The sequence below is a fragment of the Thamnophis elegans genome, chromosome 13 (assembly GCF_009769535.1).
Source record: "Thamnophis elegans isolate rThaEle1 chromosome 13, rThaEle1.pri, whole genome shotgun sequence".
In the NCBI taxonomy this organism is placed as follows: domain Eukaryota; kingdom Metazoa; phylum Chordata; class Lepidosauria; order Squamata; family Colubridae; genus Thamnophis; species Thamnophis elegans.
The window spans coordinates 8,146,882-8,171,821 of record NC_045553.1 but is presented as its reverse complement, the minus strand read 5'-3'; the positions used below and the strand labels follow the sequence as shown (position 1 = coordinate 8,171,821).

General features: G+C 38.4%; 1 long non-coding RNA gene and 2 gene segments (V, D, J or C); all 3 read right to left on the bottom strand.

Moving 5' to 3' along the window:
- Positions 1-223: 223 nt before the first annotated feature.
- LOC116516508 lies at positions 224-4,251 on the bottom strand. The gene is made up of 2 exons (XR_004256362.1): positions 4,211-4,251; positions 224-746 (listed from the first exon to the last, which is right to left on the bottom strand). It is a non-coding gene; the product is annotated as an uncharacterized LOC116516508 (long non-coding RNA).
- Positions 4,252-12,966: 8,715 nt separating this feature from the next.
- Positions 12,967-17,576, bottom strand: LOC116516800. The segment is given in 3 exon segments: positions 12,967-13,505; positions 16,818-16,870; positions 17,569-17,576. Coding segments are annotated over 3 exon segments (378 nt in total).
- Positions 17,577-19,188: 1,612 nt separating this feature from the next.
- Positions 19,189-23,653, bottom strand: LOC116516799. The segment is given in 3 exon segments: positions 19,189-19,722; positions 22,739-22,812; positions 23,616-23,653. Coding segments are annotated over 3 exon segments (429 nt in total).
- Positions 23,654-24,940: the final 1,287 nt, after the last annotated feature.

The following is a 24,940-nucleotide window of genomic DNA, read 5'->3' as shown; positions in this document are numbered from 1 at the left end:
GGGACATTGCTACTGTCGTAAATGTGAACCAGTTGCCAAGCATTTGGATCACACAGCAAGGAAGATATTGAAAATGGTCGTAAGTGTGAAAAATGGTCATAAGTCACTCCGAACGGTCACAAAATGAAGTGTTGTTAAGTCAAGGACTGCCTGTGAACTGATCTAGCAGAAGCCAACGTCTATTCTAAATTCCATTTGATTAAAAAAACAACAACAGCAAGGATGAAATATACCCATCTTTATTAAACTGCTAAAGGTTGAAACTAAGAGGACGAAGGGAGGGAGATAGATTTCAAGGGGTTTAAGGCACGGGAGGTTACAGACTCTAACTAGATGATACGGAAATAGAGGTTATTGACCAAACTAGAATTAGGAAAGGGGAAAAGAGATAATACTGGAGGAAGGTCAGAGGAATTCATGATGGAATTAACAACTTCCATTTTTCCGCACAGTCTTCTTAACGACCTGCCCTCCATGGGTCACTTCACAGGTGAACGTGTTGTAGTTTTGATAATCAGAGGCGCTCAAGGTCAGGTAACTGCTGGCCAGGTATTTGTCACCCTGCTTGGTAGCTTTGGTGGTCTCTACGCCGGACGTGATCTCGTCATTACCATCCTTCCATTTCAGGGTGAAGGCAGGTGGGTAAAAGTCACTGAGGAGGCACACCACGGTGGCCTTATTCAGGGTTTTGATCTCTTCCTCAGGTGAAGTGTAGGCATTCACTGTAGGTGGTACGGTGAGTTGACCTGGAAGAAGGGAAATCGTTTTAAGCTTTGAGGTACAAGAGCAAAGATTGGCCAAGTTCGTAGGCACCTTATAATCTGATCCTAAGTCCCCAAGGAAGCCAGAGGCCCATAACTTCCTTCAACCCTTGAGCCTCTGGTTTCTTTTCTCAATTACCCAAGTAATCATTATTTCTGAAGGACCATGGGATGCAACAAAGCATCTCAAAATGGACATTCGGACAGGGCTTTGATAAGGTAGATTTATTGCATAAAAACCCAACTGCTTATATAAAATCAACTAAGTCACAAACCTCTTTGAGATACAAGTGAGAACATACTTTTAGAAGGAAAAAATACTTGGAGATAACATTTGACGATTTTGAATTATTTCTATCTGGAATATTATTCCCAGATAAACTTTGGTGACAATGAGAAAATAATAACCTGAAAAGTAACATCTGGAGCTAAACTAGTAAGGGCTTAGAGATATGAGAGACCTCTATTAAGTAAGTACCGTAAGTAAGTCCTTGTAGCTGAAAAAGGAAGAAAAAACTATGAACTAAGAATAATTTGGGCCAAACTAATTCATAATGATAAAAATATCTTAGGGTGATGGATTGGAGAAGGTTGATCCTTCTTAAAGAGTATTCAAAGTGCTGGTTGATGGCCAAATAGCTGTTCTTAGAAAAAGTCCATTAGTCTCTACTTTTAATTACTCTAATTTTAGTTTTAATTACTCTAGAAAAAGTGCAGAGGAAAGCAACTAGGATGACTAGGGGATTGGAACTGGGCATGGCTAGTGAAGAGAAGGAGCAGGGGAGACATGATAGCAGTCGTCCAATATTTGAGGGGCTGCCACAGAGACGAGGGGGGTTAAGCTATTTTCCAAAGCACTTGAAGTCCAGACAAGGAATAATGAATGGAAACTGACCAAGGAGAGATTTAACCTGGAAATAAGGAGGAACTTTCTGACAATGAGAACATTCAATCAATGGAACAGAAGTTGCCCTCAAAAGTTGTAGGAGCTTCATCACTTGAGATTTCCAGGAAGAGATTGGACTGCCAATTGTCAGAAAGGGTGTAGGGTCTCCTGCTTGAGTGGGGGTTGGACTAGATGATCTATAAGGTCCCTTCCAACTCTGTTAATCATCTTGTAAAGTACCTTCTAGACCTGGTAATGCAACTAGGTTGACCTTGTGATTGCTCCAGACTTGTCATAACTCAGGCAACTCAAGCTTTCTACAGCATTAATGGAAACACACTGCCACTTCCTACCTAAGGACCTTCTTCTCGACATGCTGATTTTGTAGATGCAAGGATGTTCATTTTCAATGATGAACAGTTTATCTTGTTAGCTCCTATCCAGAACCGTATTATCTTTTTCCTGGGACACTTCCTACACTGCACACGAGAAGGAACAGAGTTGAGGATCATGGAACAAAACCTTCTCTTTGACTTCAGCCCAACTTCCCAAGAGTATTGAAATGATGACATTTTTTTTGAGGAAGTCAACAAAAGTTAGCAGCCTGCAGAAGTTAGATGGTTTATTGGGGCTTACACACCAATACATTCAAGAGTCCAGATCCTTCTGCAGATGTCCATTGCATGGTTGTATAGAGGACAGAAAAGAATAAATGAGCATTCTAAATCCCTTCATCTACCATACCTTGCCTGAAATTTCTTCCCTCCCATAGAGTTTAAGCAATTGCATAAGTAATGTCTGCTATTCGTATGTCCACTTAGGGCTGTTTGAAACTTGCAAGTAGCATATTTTATTCCCCCCTCCTCCTTTGTTTCTGGATAAAAATAACTCACAATGATTCTAAATTAACCGTAGAATCATAGATCATCGGGCTGGAAGGGACCTTTGGAGGTATTCTAGTCCAACCCCTTGTCCGAAGCAGGAGAATGCGTACCATCCCAGACAAAACAGAATCAGCACAACCATTTCTCCCACTCACTTCCATATTTACAACTTTGTTAGCCCAATTCTTGAGGGAAAAAGATTCTTGTTCTTAGATTGAAATTGAAAAGACTATTGCTATTATTCTTCTCTTCCTTCCTAGTACTTATCTCCTTCCACTCATGACTACACCCGTGTTGCTTGTATCTTTAAAATATATATATTGCTTTATTTGTTTCCTAGTATAATTTGATTGTTTATTAGCAACCTATGGCTATCATTAAGTGCTGCATCTTAGGATTCTTGATGAATGTATTCTATTTTATTTTTCTTGATGTACACTGAGAGCATCTGCACCAAAGACAAATTCCTTGTGTGTCCAATCAAACTTGGCCGACAAAGAATTCCATTCTATTCTATTCTTTTAAAAAAAGGTAGATGAGGAAGCTAAGGTATATAAAAAGTTTAAAACCTTCTAATACCCCCCTTTCCTTCAAAAATCAAGATTGTTGGTTAAGTATAGAACAGCTGAAGCAAAAGAATGTGGGGTCACGTCTTCTAATCTGGGTTTCTTTTGACATTACATGGAATTAATTACAGTTCTCAGATGCATATTAGATACCAACATCATGAGCCAGAAGTTTCTGAGTTGGCACCTACAGCTCAGTTTTGATGAACTGTTGTTAGAAAGCTTCCTTCAAAGTAATCTTACTGTTTTTATTCAACAAAAGACCCCCATATCAAAACAACTTACCTTATGTGCGGCCAGAACTAGAAAATAACATTTAACACAGCACAATACTTAAGCAAAATGGTTCGGTTGAGATCTGCATATCAGATGCAGATTGGGTCTAGATTGCAGTGGTGACACCAAACTATAATTTTATCCCATTTTATCTATATCTTAAATTATTTGTGTTCTATTCCAATTTCATTTTAGACCGAATTCTATTCCAATTCCATCTTAAATCGTATTTGATTCCAATTCTATTTCAAACTGTATTTTATCAAATTTCATTTTTAAATTGCTTTTATCAAATTTTAGTACTAATTTGTTTCTGGAACTTTGCACTTCGATAGGACCCAATAAAGACTCAATTTCAACCCAACAAAAGAGGGAAAAAAATATTTTTGAGCAGATGGTGGATAAAGGTGACCGAAGGATAAATTGTAGATGGATTTGATTTTAGGACCTGACTCCTAATTTTTCTCAAAGTCACATCCATCCCTTCCCTTCCCACTCGGCAGAAACATTTACAATTCCATAATTTTTGCACCGCTTGGTTACAAAGAGAGACTCGAGCTGAAATGCAATTTTTGGTTATATTATCGAGACAAATCCTTCCAGAATCTGATTTCTAAATAACGTCATGTTGGTCTAGAGTGAAGGAAGAGAAGTTTGATTCCGCCAACTTTCTTCTACATTTCCCAGGTTAGGATTAAACATTGTGAAGTTAATCAACAATGGTTAGGCAAGAGAAAATGTTACAGTCGGCTAGATGAAGAAAAAGATGAAAAAGTCATGGAAAAACTGTACAAAATGCTACGCAGAGGGAAAGATGAGAAGGATAAATGGACTTACCAGTGACTGTTAATTGGGTTCCACCTCCGAAGACAAACCACAGTGACATATACCCATACAAAAACCTACCCTCGTTTCACAACAATTCACTGAAGATGGCTCCCACCTTGGACAATTACTGGGTTACATAAAATGTCAGAATGGATCTGTAGCCATCGTTGTATCCTGGAAGAAGAAAAATGATGTGGTGTAAATGGTTCATGCATGGACATCCCGGGAGCCATTCATGGTCAAGAAGATCATTTAAGACAATCCAATGGATGCAGTCCACTGATAGATGAAGAAAACAGGAGAGATCATCAGAGCCATCATTCCTTTTACATTGAATTATACAGAAGAGTCACAAAATAGCTTCTAGTGATGTAGCCAGTTGCAGAAGACTGAGAGATGTTTTTTGTAGGCAGAATATTGTCTAAATTGAAGGGGTTTCTTATAAATTAAACCTAAGGCATTGGATCATTCTTTGGGTGTAAGGACCTCCTTGATTACCTGTAAGGCAATTCTTCCAGAAACATGTTTTAATTAATCATATAATGAGCACGTTGGCTGTCCATGGAGGTTACACCTAGGCTTTTGTTAAACTAGAATTCAGGGGACACAATTTCCACCAAAAGGAGGATTTTCTACTTGAATTCATGGAAAACTTTGCATTCCTTCTGTGGGCAATTCCTTTTTGAGGTTAGTTCTACCAATGCTGAAATGTCAGTTCCAAAGTTGTGCATGGAACAAGCTATTGGTGATTAATTTATATCTGATTAAAAGTGATTTATTTTATTTCTTTGAAAACATGTATATATAGCCATCCATGTTGTGGCTCCCAATTGCTGTATCTAGTCCACCTGAGTTCCATCTGTTTCAAGACAAACTGGTTTTGGTTATCCATCCAAAATCCAACATCCATAGATTCATAGATGGCCTTCCTTAAACTTTGTTATAAAGAGAGATAGTTGTATATTGCGGAGGCTGCCTCATTGTCTTCTTGGCATTAAAAGCCAACGGTAGCCTGGTTTGGAGACACCTACAGCTTGTCTTTATAGACTTTGTTGTTCCTAGTCCTCTGAAGAAAGAATTCGTATCAATGTTTTTTTGTCTTCCAAGTCCAAAATAAGACCATATTCTAGGAGGTATATGCTGATTGTTAATTTTTTTTTCTTGCGTGAGTAGAATGCAACTTTTGAGCCATTTGGATCTAAAGTGATTCGTAGTTCTGAAACAAATATGAGATATTTAGATGGTCCCTTAAAAACCATCCATGTTAATTCCATTTTTTCTCCTTTTTTATTTTGTCCTGAAGGAATAATGGGACAACTCTGAACAATGAGACAAAACTGGTGAAGAGCTTAAGCAAGTTCAACCTGGCCAAAGGAATAGCAATGGTGTCCAGATAGCTTTGAATGTGCCAGTAGCCTGTGTGAACAATTAAACTGGACTTTGCATATAGGTTTCCTAACTGGATTCTGGTTTGGTGACGGTTGATATACTGTCTCCCATATGATGAAGTGGCTATGTATTAGCTCAAACCTAGATGTTGAAACTGCTTCACACAACCTTTTAAAGTGGCCTTTGTACTCACTAGTGAAATCAGAGCAAAAGACATTTTTATTGTTTTCCATGAATTGTCATCTTTATAGTTTTATATGTTTGCACATTATAAGTTTGTAATGTCACTTTTTGCATGAATTGATGGTGGCCTAGCCTTGAATTTGTGACCTAGCCTTGGACTGCAGGTAGATAAATAGATGAAAGTTAGTTAGTTAGTTAGTTAGTTAGTTAGTTAGTTAGATAGATAGATAGATACGATAGACAGACAGACAGACAGACAGACACAGATAGATATGATATGTAGGTAGGTAGGTAAGTAGGTCAAAAATAGATAGATAGGATAGGTAGGTAGATAGGTAGATAGGTAGGTAGGTAGGTAGGTAGAGATAGATAGATACAATAGATAGATAGATAGATAGAATAGATAGGTACAATAGATAGATACAATAGACAGACAGACAGACCAGATAAATATGATACGTAGGTAGATAGGTAGGTAGGTCAGAAATAGATAGATAGAATAGGTAGGTAGGTAGAGATAGATAGATAGATAGATAGATGGATAAAGAGAGAGAGAGAGAGAGAGACAGATAGATATCATAGGTAGGTAGGTTGATATGGATAGACAGACAGACAGTCGAACAAAGATAGAACTGTCCTATTCCATCCAATCCCAAGTTTATATCAGCTGGAGGACTGGTTAGAGTGATTGTAAGAACAGTTTTTCTCCCATATACTCCCAAATATGCTAACATTACTACTAAAGAACAAGGCATTTTCATTTCCATCTTGAGAAGAATTCATGTGTGAATTTATTGCAACACCCATGCAGGAATCCAAAACCCAATGATGTTTCTTGAAATCCCAAAGAGAATCAGAGTAAATCCCCCCCCCACATTGAATCTGGCTAACTGTGTGAAATACGTGCTTGGAAGGAGACCATCCCCCCCCCCCCCCAAGATAGGAAAGCTTATACAGCTCTGTATCCTTGATAAACTTGATGAAACAGTCACACAAATGAAATACATCCATCTTTATTATGTGCTGACAGTAGAATCTAACAGATCAAAGTGGGGGAGGGGGGAATCCATTGGAAGGACGAAAGCATGGAGGGAATACAAAGGGTGTAACTACTTGGAATAGAAAGAGACATTAGTGATAAAGCTCAATTTAGGAAAGAAGGAATGAGATTCCAGGAGAAGGTACTCTTTCTCCCGCCTGAATGGCCGGACAGGATAAAGGTTGGAGTTAACAACTTCCAGATCCTGAAAAAGTCTTTGTAAAGGTCTTCCCATCATGTGCCACTTCACAGACATAAGTATGACCTCCATAGTCAGAAGCACTCCTGGTCAGGTAACTGCTGGCGAGATATTTGTCTCCCTGCTTGGTGGCTTTGGTTGTCTCCACTCCAGATTCGGTCTCGGTACCATCAACCTTCCATTTCTGGTTGAAGCCAGGCGGGTAAAAGTCGTGCCCTTATTCTGGCTTTTCAGTTCTTGCTCAGAAGAACCAAAGACTTGCACTGTAGGAGATATGGTGGGCTGGCCTGGAAGAGAGGAAGATCTCATGAAGTTCGACACTGCACATTACAACTTCAACACAAGAAACAACAGGCCTTCAAATTCAATTTAAACTTGAGATGTTTTTGTTAGGGATAATTCGAGGAACGTTTGCAAAAGAAATCAATTATATTATAATAATACATACACTGACAGCAGCAAGAGTAATATACACTTAAAATTGGAAATTAGACAGCATACCTTCCGAAAACATGATAATTAAAAAAGTATTGGACTGTGTGGATATCGTCAAATTAACTTTCAAACTGCAAGATGAAGAAGATTAAGAATACCATATACAAATGGTATTATTGGTCAGAGAACAGGAGTAACGAATGGAAGTAGAATATTTATATGTGTAACATTAGGTTGTAGGAATTATAAATGTAAAAAGGAAATAGCAACTGACTCTTTAGTTCCTGGATGCAGTGAGGTTTGTTCTCCATGGTAGAACAAACAATTGCATGAGTTGAAAAATGAATCATTTTTCTGGGAAACATATTTTTACTGCACAAAGAAATTAAAGAGTAGAAAGAGAGTTGAGTTTCATGGAATTATGATATCTTTGATATCACCCCGAACGGTGATTTTTCAAAAGGCAAATGGACTTTCTGGTTTTTTCGTTGAAGATGCTTTGCGTCTCATTTGCTTCTTCAGCTTCGAAACGTCTTCAAAGAAAAACCAGAAAGTCCAGTTGCCTCTTGAAAAAGCACCTTTGGGGCAACCATGGCTGAGAATGTCCACACACATATCACCCTAAGTTTCCAAAGAATTTTATACTCAATGCAAAAGAAAGTAGGGTCAAGTCTTCTAACCCAGATTTAATCTGGCATTTTGTGGAGAATATCTTAGGTAAAGGTTCCCCTTGCATATATGTACTAGTCCTTCCTGACTCTAGGAGGCGGTGCTCATCTCCATTTCAACGCCAAAGAGCCAGCATTGTCCCAAGATTTCTCCGTGGTCATGTGGCTGGCATGACTCAACGCCGAAGGCGCAGGGGACGCTGTTCCCTTCCCACCAATAGGTGGTTCCTATTTTTCTACTTTCATTTTTACATGCTTTCGAACTGCTAGGTTGGCAGAAGGACTGGAGGCCAAAACATAGCAAGAACAGCTGCAGGAACTGGGCATGTCTAGTTTAATGAAAAGAAGGACTTGGGGAGACATGATAGCAGTGTTCTGATATCTCAGGGCTTGCCACAAAGAAGAGGGAGTTATATTATTCCCCAAACCACCTGAAGGCAGGACAAGAAGAAATGGGTGGAAACGAGAGAAGCAACCTAGAACTAAGGAGTAAATTCTAATGACAGTTAGAACAATTAATCATTGGAGCAACTTGCCTCCAGAAGTTGTAAATGCTACAACACTGGAAGTTTTAAATGAGAGATTGGATAACCATTTGTCTGAAGAGGTGCAGGGTTTTCTACCTAAGCAGGGGGTTGGACTAGAAGACCTCAAAAGTCCCTTCCAGCTCTGTTTTTCTGTTATTCTGCCAAGATGTCCCTCACAAATGCATCTTTCATGATAAGAGGTTACTTATTTTCCCCACTGTCGACCAACTCTTTAAGGGCCGTTCTCAAATTACACTTTGAAAAGACATATTTAGGATCTAAATTTTCTATCAGATGTTTAACACACAAAGGAGAAAAAGAACAGAATTCTGAACATCCGACAAAGAAATAACTACTTTTGCTTGGACTACATATTATTTATTTGAGATGAATGGTTTGAATTTAAAGGCTTATCCCAATGGCTAAATGTTGAGGGGAAGAAACAAGAATTATGGTTTGTTAGGAAGGTGGTTGAACTTATTTGTTTGGACAAAATTGGAAAAGACAATTTGACCAAACTCTTGTAGGAATCGCTGGAATGAAAGTTGCAACCTACACTTCAGTTTTGATGAATTGTTGTTAGAAAGCTGCCTTCAAAGTAATCTTTCTGTTTGAATCCAATAAAGGACCCCCATATCAAAACAACTTACCTTATGTGCGGCCAGAACTGGAAAATAACATTTAACACAGCACAATACTTAAGCAAAATGGTTCGGTTGAGATCTGCATATCAGATGCAGATTGGGTGTAGATTGCAGTGGTGACACCAAACTATAATTTTATCCTATTTTATCTATATCTTAAAATTATTTGTGTTCTATTCCAATTCCATCTTAAATCGTATTTGATTCCAATTCCATTTCAAACTGTATTTTATCAAATTTCATTTTTAAATTGCTTTTATCAAATTTTAGTACTAATTTGTTTCTGAAACTTTGCACTTCAACAGGACCCAATAAAGACTCAATGTCAACCCAACAAAAGATGTAAAAAAATATTTTTGAGCAGATGGTGGATAAAGGTGACCGACATATAAATTGTAGATGGATTTGATTTTAGGACTGACTCCTAATTTTTCTCAAAGTCACATCAATCCCTTCCCACTCGGCAGAAACATTTACAATTCCATAATTTTTGCACCACTTGGTTACAAAGAGAGATTCGAGCTGAAATGCAATTTTTGGTTACATTATCAAGACAAATCCTTCCACAATCTGATTTCTAAATAATGTCATGTTGGTCTAGAGTGAAGGAAGAGAAGTTTGATTCCACCAACTTTCTTCCACATTTCCCAGGTTAGGATTAAACATTGTGAAGTTAATCAACAATGGTTAGGCAAGAGAAAAGGTTACGGTTGGCTAGATGAAGAAAAAGAGGAAAAAGTCATGGAAAAACTGTACAAAATGCTACGCAGAGGGAAAGATGAGAAGGATAAATGGACTTACCAGTGACTGTTAATTGGGTTCCACCTCCGAAGACAAACCACAGTGACATATACCCATACAAAAACCTACCCTCGTTTCACAACAATTCACTGAAGATGGCTCCCACCTTGGACAATTACTGGGTTACATAAAATGTCAGAATGGATCTGTAGCCATCGTTGTATCCTGGAAGAAGAAAAATGATGTGGTGTAAATGGTTCATGCATGGACATCCCGGGAGCCATTCATGGTCAAGGAGATCATTTAAGACAATCCAATGGATGCAGTCCACTGATAGATGAAGAAAACAGGAGAGATCATCAGAGCCATCATTCCTTTTACATTGAATTATACAGAAGAGTCACAAAATAGCTTCTAGTGATGTAGCCAGTTGCAGAAGACTGAGAGATGTTTTTTGTAGGCAGAATATTGTCTAAATTGAAGGGGTTTCTTATAAATTAAACCTAAGGCATTGGATCATTCTTTGGGTGTAAGGACCTCCTTGATTACCTGTAAGGCAATTCTTCCAGAAACATGTTTTAATTAATCATATAATGAGCACGTTGGCTGTCCATGGAGGTTACACCTGGGCTTTTGTTAACTAGAATTCAGGGGACACAATTTCCACCAAAAGGAGAATTTTCTACTTGAATTCATGGAATGGGTCAACCTTGTCATTCCTTCTGTGGGCAATTCCTTTGTGAGGTTAGTTCTACCAATGCTGAAATGTCAGTTCCAAAGTTGTGCATGGAACAAGCTATTGGGAATAAATTTATATCTGATTAAAAGTAATTTATTTTATTTTTTTTGAAAACATGTATATATAGCCATCCATGTTGTGGTTCCCAATTGATGTATCTAGTCCCCATGAGTTCCATCTGTTTCAAGACAAACTGGTTTGGGTTATCCATCCAAAATCCAACATCCGTAGATTCATAGATGGTCTTTCACAATAGAGCTTATGTGAATTGGCACGGAAACCCCAAAGAGTCATGGAATTCATGGAATTCCAAAGGTGCTTTTTCAAGAGGCAATTGGACTTTCTGGTTTTTCTCTGAAGATGTTTCTCTTAGAGCTGAAGAAGCTTCTTGGATGAGAAGCGAAACGTCTTCAAAGAAAAATCAGAAAGTTCAGTTGCCTCTTGGAAAAGCACCTTTGGGACAACCATGACCTGGATGACAGAGAATCTCCATAGTTCATGGAATGCTCACAAGGGGTGTCAAAGAGTCCCTTAAAAATAATTATTGACCATCATAGTGGACACAGGAAGTATTGGCCACCATGTTGTTGTGATGCTAACTGGAGAAGCTGGAAATTCTCCATCAGCTTTGTCTAGTAAATCCAGTAGAATGGATGAAATCATGGAAATTCTTTGGACAAAGCCAAAGAGAAGCTTGATGACCCTTGATACATTTCATAATTGGATTGAGGAGAGGTCATCGTATGAAATGCTGCCCTTGAGATCCTTGTGATCTATTCTTTAGGCATAAACCAGTCCTCCTACCAACCTAGACAAAAAGTCACTTGTGAAATCTTTTCCTTAAACTTTGTTATGAAGAGAGATAGTTGTATATTGGGGAGGCTGCCTCATTGTCTTCTTGGCATTAAAAGCCAACGGTAGCCTGTTTTGGAGACATCTACAGCTTGTCTTTATAGACTTCAAAGTCTATAGTCTTCAAAGAAAAACCAGAAAGACCAATAGCCTCTTGAAAAAGCACCTTCGGGATCTACCTGTTGAATTTCTAATAAGGACAACCAAATTTATCTGGAAGAGTAACAATTATCTAGATGCTTAACTGAGGTTTCCTTAACTGTCAATATAAGCGATCATACCATGACGTCAATGTTGTGTTAGTATGGAGATTTGGAATGCTTCATTGTGGTTGTGCGATGTCCTTTAGAATGTGAAAGCTTTGAATGTGCCAGTAGCCTGTGTGAACAATGAAACCGGATTTTGCATATAGGTTTCCTAACTGGATTCTGGTTTGGTGACAGCTGGTTGATATGCCAGTCTCCCATATGATGAAGTGGCTATGTATTAGCTCAAACCTAGATATTGAATCTGCTTCGCACAACCCTTTAATGTGACCTTTGTACTCATTAGTGAAATCAGAGCAAAACACCTTTTTAGTGTTTTCCATGAATTGTCATCTTTATAGTTTTATATGTTTGCACATTATAAGTTTGTAATGTCACTTTTTGTATGAATTGATGGTGACCTAGCCTTGAATTTGTGACCTAGCCTTGGACTGCAGATAGATAAATAAGATAAATAGATAATAGATAGATAGATAGATAGACAGACAGACAGACACAGATAGTTATGATATGTAGATAGGTAGGTAGGTAAGTAGGTTAGAAATAGATAGATAGAATAGGTAGGTAGGTAGGTAGGTAGGTAGAGATACATAGATAGATAGATAGATAGATAGATAGATAGATAGATAGATAGATAGATAGATAAATAGATAGAGAGAGATATATATATCACAGGTAGGTAGGTTGATATGGATAGATAGACAGACAGACAAAGATTGAACTGTCCCATTCCATCCAATCCCATGTTTATATCAGCTGGAGGACTGGTTAGAGTTATTGTAAGAACAGTTCTGCTCCCATATACTCCCAAACATGCTAACATTACTACTAAAGAACAAGGCATTTTCATTTCCATCTTGAGAAGAATTCATGTGTGAATTTATTGCAACACCCATGCAGGAATCCAAAACCCAATGATGTTTCTTGAAATCCCAAAGAGAATCAGGGTAAATCCCTCCCCCATTGAATTTGGCTAACTATGCGAAATACGCTCTTGGAAAGAGACCATTCCCCCCCCCCACAAGATAGGAAAGCTTATACAGCTCTGAATCCTTGATAAATTTGATGAAACAGTCACACAAATGAAATACATCCATCTTTATTAATGTGCTGACAGTAGTATCTAACAGATCAAAGTGAGGGAGGGTGGAATCCATTGAAAGGACGAAAGCATGGAGGGAATACAAAGGGTGTAACTATTTGGAATAGAAAGAGACATTAATGATAAAGCTCAATTTAGGAAAGAAGGAATGAGAAAAGGGACATTTCCTTCTGTCTGTTGTTAGGAGAAGATTCATGACAGAGTTAACAACTTCCAGATCCTGAAATAGACTTTGTAATGGTCTTTCCATTATGCGTCACTTCACAGACATATGTATGGTCTCCATAGTCGGACTCACTCCTGGTCAGGTAACTGCTGGCGAGATATTTGTCTCCCTGCTTGGTAGCCTTGGTTGTCTCCACTCCAGATGTGGTCTCGGTACCATCAACCTTCCATTTTAGGCTGAAACCTGGTGGGTGAAAGCCACTTAGGAGACACACCAGGGTGGCCTTCTTCTGGCTTTTGATCTCTTGCTCGGAAGGAGCAAAGACTTGCACCGAAGGAGATGCTGGGGGCTGACCTGGAAGAGAGGAAGATATCATGAGGTTCTACACAGCGTCTTAAAACTTCAACGCAACATTGATAGAGTAACTTGATTGATAAATGTATACATAGGCAAAATTTCTCAAGATAACACATTGGTCAGATGGCAAGAATCACAAAACCCACTTCTTAAGAGAGAGAAAAATATTATTAAAAAGCCACAGGAGATGTTTGAAGGACTTCCTTTGCATTCAGAAGTGAATCCTAACACCACAAGGGGTTAGGGTTAGGGTTAGGAAAGGAGATACCGGAGGCTGACCTGGAAGAGAGGAAGATATCGTGAAGTTCTACACAGCACTTTAAAACTTCAATGCAACATTGATAAAGTAACTAGATGGATAAATATACAGATAGTTTTCCTCATCAAGACTATGGAGGAGGCAGTGGGAAAAATATCAAGAGAAAAATATAGAATTTTTCCTTGTATTTTGTAAGAGACAGAGAAGACTGTATCAACCAAACATCTGGAGCACAGCATGCCTTAGGGAGAAGTAATAGCGTTTACTATGTCAATTATTAATTATTATTAATTCTTCTTACAAAGAGCAAAGTGCCTTTTGTTAAGACATCTGCCAGAAATGTCTTTAGTTGCATTCATCTCATATGTATTTTTTCAATAAGGGTGACTTCGAATAAGGAAATCAGAAGGCTTTCATCAATATTGGACTGAGAGAACCAACTCAGAACAGGTTTTCAAGTCATGTCTTATCAAGTGGGATTCCGACATAAATTGGAGACCTCTAAGATATTCTCCAATGGGACGCGGTGGCTCAGTGGCTAAGATGCTGAGCTTGTCAATCAGAAAGGTTGGCAGTTTGGCGGTTCGAACCCCTAGCGCCACGTAACGGAGTGAGCTCCCATGGCTTGTCCCAACTTCTGCCAACCTAGCAGTTTGAAAGCATGTAAAAATGCAACTAGAAGAATAGGAACCACCTTTGGTGGGAAGGGAACAGTGTTCTATGCGCCTTCTGCGTTAAGTCATGCCGGCCACATGATCATGGAGACATCTTGGGACAATGCTGGCTTTTCGGTGTTGAAATGGAGATGAGCACCGCCCCCTAGAGTCAGGAGGGACTAGTACATATATGCAAGGGGAACCTTTACCGAAAATATTCTCCACAAAATGCCAGATTAAATCTGGGTTAGAAGACTTGACCATACTTCCTTTTGCATTGAGCATAAAATTCTTTGGATTTAAACTCAAAGAAAGTGTAGTCCAACCTCGTAACTCAGATTCCTTTCAATATTTGGTGCAAAACATCTTAGAAGTCTCCAATTTATGTTGAGTTCCCACTTGATGAAATGCTCTTCTGGTCTCCTTATTCTAAGACATCAAATTGAAAGAATACGTGTGACATGCATTCCACCAGAAATATATCTTAGAGATGAAAGAGAGCAGAGAAGAGCAACAAAGAGGATTAGGGGACTGGAGCTCAAAATATAGCAAGAACAGCTGCAGGAACTGGGCATGTCTAGTTTAATGAAAAGAAGAACTAGGGGAGACATGATAGCAGTGTTCTGATATCTCAGGGGTTGCCACAAAGAAGAGGGAGTTAAATTATTCCCCAAAGCACCTGAAGGCAGGACAAGAAGCAATGGGTGGAAAAGAATCAAGGAGAGAAGCAACCTAGAACTAAGGAGTAAATTCTAATGACAGTTAGAACAATTAATCAGTGGAGCAACTTTCCTCAAGAAGTTGTAAATGCTACAACACTGGAAGTTTTTAATGAGAGATTGGATAACTATTTGTTTGAAGAGGTGCAAGGTTTCCTGCCTAAGCAGGGGGTTGGTCTAGAAGACCTCAAAAGTCCCTTCCAACTCTGTTATTCTGTTATTCTGCCAAGATGCCCCTCACAAATGCATCTTTCATGATAAGAGGTTACTTATTTTCCCCACTGTCGACCAACTCTTTAAGGGCCGTTCTCAAATTACACTTTGAAAAGACATATTTAGGATCTAAATTTTCTATCAGTTGTTTAACACACAAAGGAGAAAAAGAACATAATTCTGAACATCTGGCAAAGAAATAACTACTTTTGCTTGGACTACATATTATTTATTTGAGATGAATGGTTTGAATTTAAAGGCTTATCCCAATGGCTAAATGTTTAGAGGAAGAAACAAGAATTATGGTTTGATAGGAAGGTGGTTGAACTTATTAGTTTGGACAAAATTGGAAAAGACAATTTGACCAAACTCTTGTAGGACTCGCTAGAATGAAAGTGGGGTAGGCAACCATTCCACCACAGGGGATCAATACCACTTCTGTTTCCTCCACAACCACACAACATTCATTAACCCCTTTTAAGGTTGTTTAGGAAAGACCCCCACTAACTGAGAAAATGATGGTTCATTCACCTATCCATTTCTGCAAACTTGAGCCAAAGAGAAACGAATGTGCCTGGTATCTCCCTGAATCCATATGCTATTTATTTAATATCACACATCATATCTATACGACATCTCTTATGCACAGAATCTGAGAGATACTCAGATCTTAAGGCTGAAGCATTCCTCCTAACTTTGTGGCAGAATCTGAATATTTTTCTGAAAGTCTGAGGTGCATAATTTGGAAAATCATCAACATAGCTCCGAATATAACCAGAGATCTAATGTTAGATCCTGCTGCAGATCCCCTTTCAATCAAAGGGGGATCACTGCCCCGAGTCCATTAGAGTTGGAGCTGTAGCAAACTTGAACAAATAAAACAAGAAAACCTCAAGCTATGAAGTGAAGATTTGACTCTCTACATTGATTGATTTTGTAACCAACTGTCGACTGTTGATCAAACATTCTCACATTCCTATGCAATTTTGATGAGGTTAGATTAAAAAAATATGACCCCGATACTTTTGAAACGTTTCTGACTTATCTGTCAAGAAGATGGGATGTTTTGATTTCAGAAACAATCAAGCAATGTATCGTATTGATAATACATCATATCATTCTTTGGCTTACTTACCCTGAAAATCTAACAACACAAAGGCAATATCAAAGAATAGTCACTCCAGAGTGCAAAAGTAGCCCTAAGTAAGATTTCTCGAGATCTCATTGACCCTGACCATGAAAATCCAAGTGATACCTGTGAACAGCGAAGATGATTTGAATTAACTTGTCCTGACCTGGTTTCAATGTTCAGTTCTTTTGGAAAAACATCAGCCTCAATCGATCAAAAGCAAGCGTAATATCAAATCATGAGGAGTCAAAGTAGGTGAAGATGGGATAAAAGATGGAAAAATGAAAATACCACGTTCAGGAAGAAAGATTAGAGATCAATTAATTGACTTACCTGTGACAGTCAGTTGGGTTCCTCCTCCGAAGACATACCACAGTGATACATAGCTATACAAAAATGTGGTGTCATTTCATAGCAAAAAAAAAAAAAAAAGTCACAGAGATTTTAAAGAGAGAAAACAGTAGACCTCTATTTCATATTAGGACAGGGCAGGAGATCAATCAACACCTGATGTCCTTGACATGGTCATTTCAATTTTCTTCAATCCCATAGAGTGCATTTTGGAAGAGAAGGCAACATTCCATTTTTGGAGCAGTTAAAAGAAGGGCCTGCTGATGTTTTATAAAGATCTCGGGTCTTCCAAGAAGTTCCATTCTTGAAATGATTGTTTTCTGGATACAGACAGATGGTAGATGAGAACCTTTATTTCTTCAAGATTGAGTTGCATGAAAGAAGCTCAAGTGTCTCCACCATTTCCAGTTTAGCAAATATAAACTATGTTTAAGAAGTGGGGCAAGTTACTTTGTTAGGTACTGAAGATTTTGTCTATGCTCTAACTGTTTTTGATGAATGGAAACCCTAGGTCTCTTGAGTAGATCCACCAAACATGGACCTGTTTTTCTGATTCTAAATGTACTTGAGGTTGAAATTATGCAGAACAGATACCTTTCAATTCCTCAAGACATTTTATTTGGGGAATACTTCCAAGAAGGCCCTAGATCATATCTGCTGGTATTCAGATCTACCTGTTGAACTTTCTAATAAGGACAACTGAGATTCTTCTGGATGAGTTACAATTCTCTACCTGCTCATCTGCAAGTTACCTTAACTGTAAATAGAAGAGGTCATTCCATGATGTTATTTTTATGCCTAGTATGAAGACCTGGAATGCCCAATTGTGGCTGCGTGATGCCCTTTAGAACGTGTCCTCTCATGAAATTTCTGGGATAGGATGTAAAATTGTTTTTGAAATATAGAGAAGTGGTAAACATCTTCCAAGATTTCAACTTTGATCCAGGGATTGTTTCTTGAATGAGTGGAAAGGCAATGTTTGAACCACTGCAGTTGGACTTGAATTGATTCATAGAGGTGAACAAAATCTGGGATACTGAATGTGGTTCCTTAAATGTTGTTTCCTCCCCCCCCCCCTTTATATTTTGCCCTCGGAAAATGAGGAATTTACTCTTAAGATTGGTAGAAAAGCATCTTGTGAAGACTTAAGCAAGTTCAACCTGGCCAATGGAACAATAATCATCTCCAAATAGCTTTGAATGTGCAACGGACCCATGGAAACCATAACTTGGTCTCTGTACGTGGGTTTCCTAGGTAGATTCTGCCCTACTGACACCTGATTGATATTTACAACAAAATACAATAGCAGAGTTGGAAGGGACCTTGGAGGTATTCTAGTCCAACCCCCTGCCTAGGCAGGAAACCCTATACCGTTCCAGACGAATGGTTATCCAACATCTTCTTAAAGACTTCCAGTGTTTAAAGTGGCCTTTGTACTCATTAGTGAAATCAGAGCAAAACACATTTTTAGTGTTTTCCATGAATTGTCATCTTTATAGTTTTATATGTTTGCACATTATAAGTTTGTAATGTCACTTTTTGCATGAATTAATGGTGACCTAGCCTTGAATTTGTGACCTAGCCTTGGACTGCAGATAGATAAATAAGATAAATAGATAAAAGATAGATAGATAGATATGATAGACAGACAGACATAGATAGATATGATATGTAGATAGGTAGGTAGGTAGGTAGGTAGGTAGAGATAGATAGATAGATAGATAGATAGATAGATAGATGGATGGATGGATGGATGGATGGATGGATGGATGGATGGATGGATGGATAGATAGATAGATTGATTGATTGATAGATAGATAGATAGATAGATAGATAGATAGATAGATAGATAGATAGATAGATAGATAGATAGATAAAGAGAGTGAGTGAGTGAGTGAGTGAGAGAGAGAGAGAGAGATCATAGGTAGGTAGGTTGATATGGGTAGACAGAGAGACAGATGGACAAAGATAGAACTGTCCCATTCCATCCAATCCCATGTTTATATCAGCTGGAGGACTGGTTAGAGTTATTGTAAGAACAGTTTTGCTCCCATATACTCCCAAATATGCTAACATTACTACTAAAGAACAAGACATTTTCATTTCCATCTTGAGAAGAATTCATGTGTGAATTTATTGCAACACCCCTGCAGGAATCCAAAACCCAATGATGTTTCTTGAAATCCCAAAGAGAATCAGAGTAAATCTCCCCCCCCCCCCATTGAATCTGGCTAACTGTGTGAAATATGCTCTTGGAAGGAGACCATTTCCCCCCACAAGATAGGAAAGCTTATACAGCTCTGTATCCTTGATAAACTTGATGAAACAGTCACACAAATGAAATAGATCCATCTTTATTAATGTGCTGACAGTAGAATCTAACAGATCAAAGTGGGGGAGGGGGGAATCCATTGGAAGGGCAAAAGTATGGGGGGAATACAAGGATGTAACTACTTGGAATAGAAAGAGACATTAGTGATAAAGCTCAATTTAGGAAAGAAGGAATGAGATTCCAGGAGAAGGTACTCTTTTTCTCCCGCCTGAATGGCCGGACAGGATAAAGGTTGGAGTTAACAACTTCCAGATCCTGAAAAAGTCTTCGTAAAGGTCTTCCCATCATGTGTCACTTCACATACGTAAGTATGACCTCCATAGTCAGAAGCACTCCTGGTCAGGTAACTGCTGGCAAGGTATTTGTCTCCCTGCTTGGTGGCTTTGGTTGTCTCCACTCCAGATTCGGTCTCGGTACCATCAACCTTCCATTTCAGGTTGAAGCCAGGCGGGTAAAAGTCGTTTAGGAGACACACCACGGTGGCTTTGTTCTGGCTTTTGATCTCTTGCTCAGAAGAACCAAAGACTTGCACCGTAGGAGATACGGTGGGCTGGCCTGGAAGAGAGGAAGATCTCATGAAATTCAACACTGCACCTTAAAACTTCAACGCAAGAAACAACAGGCCTTCAAATTCAATTTAAACCGGAGATGTTTTTGTTGGGGGTAATTAGAGGAACGTTTGCAAAAGAAATCAATTATATTATAATGATACATACATTGACAGCAGCAAGAGTAACATACACTCAAATTTGGAAATTAGACAGCATACCTTCCGAAAACATGATAATTAAAAAAGTATTGGTCTGTGCGAAGATGGTCAAATTAACTTTCAAACTGCAAGATGAAGAAGATTAAGAATTCCATATACAAATGGTATTATTGGTCAGAGAACAAGAATAACGAATGGAAGTAGAATATTTATATGTGTAACATTAGGTTGTAGGAATTATAAATGTAAAATGGAAATAGCAACTGACTCCGTTGTTACATCCTCAAACCCCCAAAACTTTAACCTTAAACTGTCTAGCATGAACCTCCCCCCATTCCTAAGAAGTTCGTAAAAGTCACCAGCGTGCCTTCCATCCCTGTCCTACTGTTCCCATGTATTTGTACTCATTTCCTTGGTTCATGCCCATGTTTATACTTATACCTGTTATCTTGTACATGTTTGACAAACTAAATAAATAAAGAAGAAGACTCTAAAAGAACATCTGGAGATCAGTATGCCTTAGGGAGAAGTACAGCTTGTAAATTGATTTACTATACCAATGATGAATTAGAATTGTTTAATTATTATTATTTTTTGATACCAGGCCAGGGAAAAATTAGAAACTGAGTGCCTTTTGTACTTTCCATTTGTTCTTTCTCCTGCTGGTTTCTCTCCCTGCGTGTGTCAATTTCAGAGGCAGGAAGAGAAATAAATTATTTTTAGTTCCTGGATGCAGTCAGGTTTGTTCTCCACGGTAGAACAAACAATTGCATGAGTTGAAAAATGAATCATTTTTCTGGGAAACATATTTTTACTGCACAAAGGAATTAAAGAGTAGAAAGAGAGTTGAGTTTCATGGAATTATGGTATCTTTGATATCACCCCGAAAGGTGATTTTTCAAAAGGCAAATGGACTTTCTGGTTTTTTTGTTGAAGACGCTTTGCTTCTCATTTGCTTCTTCAGCTTCGAAACGTCTTCAAGGAAAAACCAGAAAGTCCAGTTGCCTCTTGAAAAAGCACCTTTGGGGCAACCATGGCTGAGAATCTCCACACACATATCACCCTAAGTTTCCAAAGAATTTTATACTCAATGCAAAAGGAGGTATGGTCAAATCTCCTCACCCAGATTTAATCTGGCATTTTGTGGAGAATATCTTAGGTAAAGGTTCCCCTTGCATATATGTACTAGTCCTTCCTGACTCTAGGGGGCAGTGCTCATCTCCATTTCAACGCCAAAGAGCCAGAATTGTCCCAAGATGTCTCCGTGGTCATGTGGCCGGCATGACTCAACGCCGAAGGCGCAGGGAACGCTGTTCCCTTCCCACCAATAGGTGGTTCCTATTTTTCTACTTGCATTTTTACATGCTTTCAAACTGCTAGCTTGGCAGAAGCTGGGACAAGCCATGGGAGCTCACTCCATTACGTGGCGCTAGCGGTTCGAACCGCCAAACTGCCAACCTTTCTGATTGACAAGCTCAGCGTCTTAGCCACTGAGCCACCGCGTCCCATTGGAGAATATCTTAGAGTTCTCCAATTTATGTCGGAATTCCACTTGATAAGACATGACTTGAAAACCTGTTCTGAGTTTGTTCTCTCAGCCCAATATTGATGAAGTGTTCAGAATGCCTTCTGATCTCCTTATTCGAAGTCACCCATATTTAAAAAATAGATATGAGATGAATGCAACCAAAGACATTTCTTGCAGATGTCTTAACAAAAGGCACTTTGCTCTTTGTAAGAAGGCAACCATTCCCCCCCACCCCCCCAGTTGATTAATTTTTTAAAGTATTCCACTCAAATTGTTCTAATTTTTTAAACATTTTCTATTCATTTGTTTAACTCTTGCAGGGGAAAAATAACCAAATTCTGAATATCTGAAAAACAGATAACACCAACCTTTCTAATCCATTACTTGCATTTCTTTGTGATAAATTGTTTGAATTTAACGCTTACCTCAATGTTTAATTATTTCACGGAGGAAAGAAGAATTATGATTTGAGGCAAGCTGCTTGATATTATTATTTGAGACAAATTAGGGGAATCATTTGACCAAACTCTGTGGCAAATCTCTTTTTAAGCAAAGGGAAATCACTGTCCAGACTCCACTGGAGCTGAGTGACTATAATAAACTTGAATAAATAAATGAAACAAGGAAAAAAAAACCACCAAGAAAACTTCAGAATACGAAGTGAAGATTTGTCTCCTACAAATGAGAGATAAGACAGGGGATTTAATTTTACCTCATCAAAATTACATGTTAACATTGGCATGTCTGATCAACTTCATGATGGTCTGTTTTGGAATGAATGATGGACTGTTGACTAGGCTAAGCGACATTAATATGTAGTTTTCATGAGGTAAAATTACATCCTTATCTCTCAGTTGCTTTAAGAAAGGTTTTTGGATTATCAAATGATCAAGCAATTGATAACACACCCTACTTTGTCTTAATTAATTCTACCTGGAAAATCTGTCATAGAGTGACAATACCAAACCTTCAGCCTATCCACTGAAGAGTACAACTCATTATACATACAAATTAATCTCTTTAATCCTGAGAATAATTACTTTTCAATGTAAAATTAGCCATCAGCGAGATTTCTCAAGATCTCATTGACCATGAAAATCAAGGCTTACCTGAGAAGAGGAAAGAGCAGGTAATATAGATTCGAATTCATCTGTCCTGACCTGCATTAAAAGTTCACTTCTCATTGAAAAAAATAACCATAATTACTGATAAATCAAAAGCAACCTCAAATCAAATTGCACGGAGTCAAAGTAAGAAAAGAAGGCTACAAAGATGAAAAAAAATGAAAATATCACAGGAAGATAGAAAGATTTGGGATCCTTTCCTCGACTTACCTGTGACGGTGAGTTGCGTTCCTCCTCCGAACACCCACCACAGTGACACGAAGCTATACAAAAACCTGGCCTTACTTCATAGCAGAAAAAGTCACAGAGGTTTTAAAGAGAAAAATTATAGACCCATATTTCATAACAGAACAGGACAATATCTAGATAGAGCAGCAGCTGGTCCTTTCCACTTCCGTTCCTTAAATCCCATGGGATGTACTTTGGTAGCGGGAAAACCAAGGATCCATTTCTGGAGTGGTAGGCCCAATTGGTGTTTTATAAAGATCCCGGGTCCTTCAAGAAGTTCCACTCTGGAAGCATTTCCTTTCTGGATGCAGGGAGATGGTAGATGAGAGAACCTTTATTCCTTTCTAGATTGAGTTTTGTGAAAGAATCTCAAATGTCTTCTGTGTTTTCCAATTTAGCAAATGTCGACTCTGTTTAAGAAGTGTAACAAGTTAGAATGTAGGCGCTGAAGTTTGATTGATGCTTTAACTGTTTGTGATGAATTTAATCCAATGCACCAGATCTCTTTTTGAAGTGCATTTTTGACCACTGTATTATAATTTATGTGGTCCACCATTAGGAGTAGTTTTAAGTAGATCCACCAGAAATGGACTCCTAGGAAGTTATTCCTTTTCGATTCTGGAACAGCTTGCCTCCAGAAGTTGTGAATGCCCCAACACTGGAAGTCTTTAAGAAGATGTTGGATAGCCATTTGTCTGAAACGGTATAGGATTTCCTGCCTAGGCAGGGGGTTGGACTAGAAGACCCCAAGGTCCCTTCCAACTCTGCTATTGTATTATTCTGATTTATCCCATCTAAATGTCCCTGAGGTTGGAAGCTCAGTGAATCAGGGTAGATAACTTTCCATTTCTCAGGACACCTTATATGAGGAACACTTCCAAGAGGGCTCTGAACCATGGGTTATGCCTGCTGGTATTCAGATATACCTGTTGGAGATTCTCAGTCATCCAGATCATGGTCGTCTCAAAGGTGTTTTTTCAAGAGGCAACTGGACTTTTTCTTGGAAGACGTTTTGCTTCAGCTGAGAGCTGAAGAAGCTTCTTGGATGAGAAGTGAAATGTCTTCAAAGAAAAACCAGAAAGACCAATAGCCTCTTGAAAAAGCACCTTCGGGATCTACCTGTTGAATTTCTAATAAGGACAAGCAAATTTATCTGGAAGAGTAACAATTATCTAGATGCTTAACTGAGGTTTCCTTAACTGTCAATATAAGCAATCATACCATGACGTCAATGTTGTGTTAGTATGGAGATTTGGAATGCTTCATTGTGGTTGCGCGATGTCCTTTAGAATGTTTACTCTCATGAAAATTCTGGGATAGGTTTTAAAATGAGTTTTGAAATGTCTTCTGATCCATGATTTTTTTTTCCTTGCGTGAGTAGAAATGCAACTTTTTAGCCATTTGGATCTAAAGTGATTCGTAGTTCTGAAACAAATATGAGATATTTAGATGGTTCCTTAAAAACCATCCATGTTAATTCCATTTTTCTCCTTTTTTATTTTGTCCTGAAGGAATAATGAGATAACCCTGAACAATGACACAAAACTGGTGAGCAAGTTCAGCCTGGCCAAAGGAATAGCAATGGTGTCCAGATAGCTTTGAATGTGCCAGTAGCCTGTGTGAACAATTAAACCAGACTTTGCATATAGGTTTCCTAACTGGATTCTGGTTTGGTGACAGCTGGTTGATATGCAGGTCTCCCATATGATGAAGTGGCTATGTATTAGCTCAAACCTAGATATTGAATGTGCTTTGCACAACCCTTTAAACTGGCCTTTGTACTCATTAGTGAAATCAGAGCAAAACACATTTTTAGTGTTTTCCATGAATTGTCATCTTTATAGTTTTATATGTTTGCACATTATAAGTTTGTAATGTCACTTTTTGCATGAATTGATGGTGCCCTAGCCTTGAATTTGTGACCTAGCCTTGGACTCCAGATAGATTAGTAAGATAAATACATAAAAGATAGATAAATAGATAGATAGATAGATAGATAGATAGATGCGATAGATAGACAGACAGACACAGATAGATATGATATGTAGATAGGTAGGTAGGTAAGTAGGTCAGAAATAGATAGATAGAATAGGTAGGTAGGTGGAGATAGATAGATAGATAGATAGATAGATAGATAAATAGATAGAGAGAGAGATATCATAGGTAGGTAGGTTGATATGGATA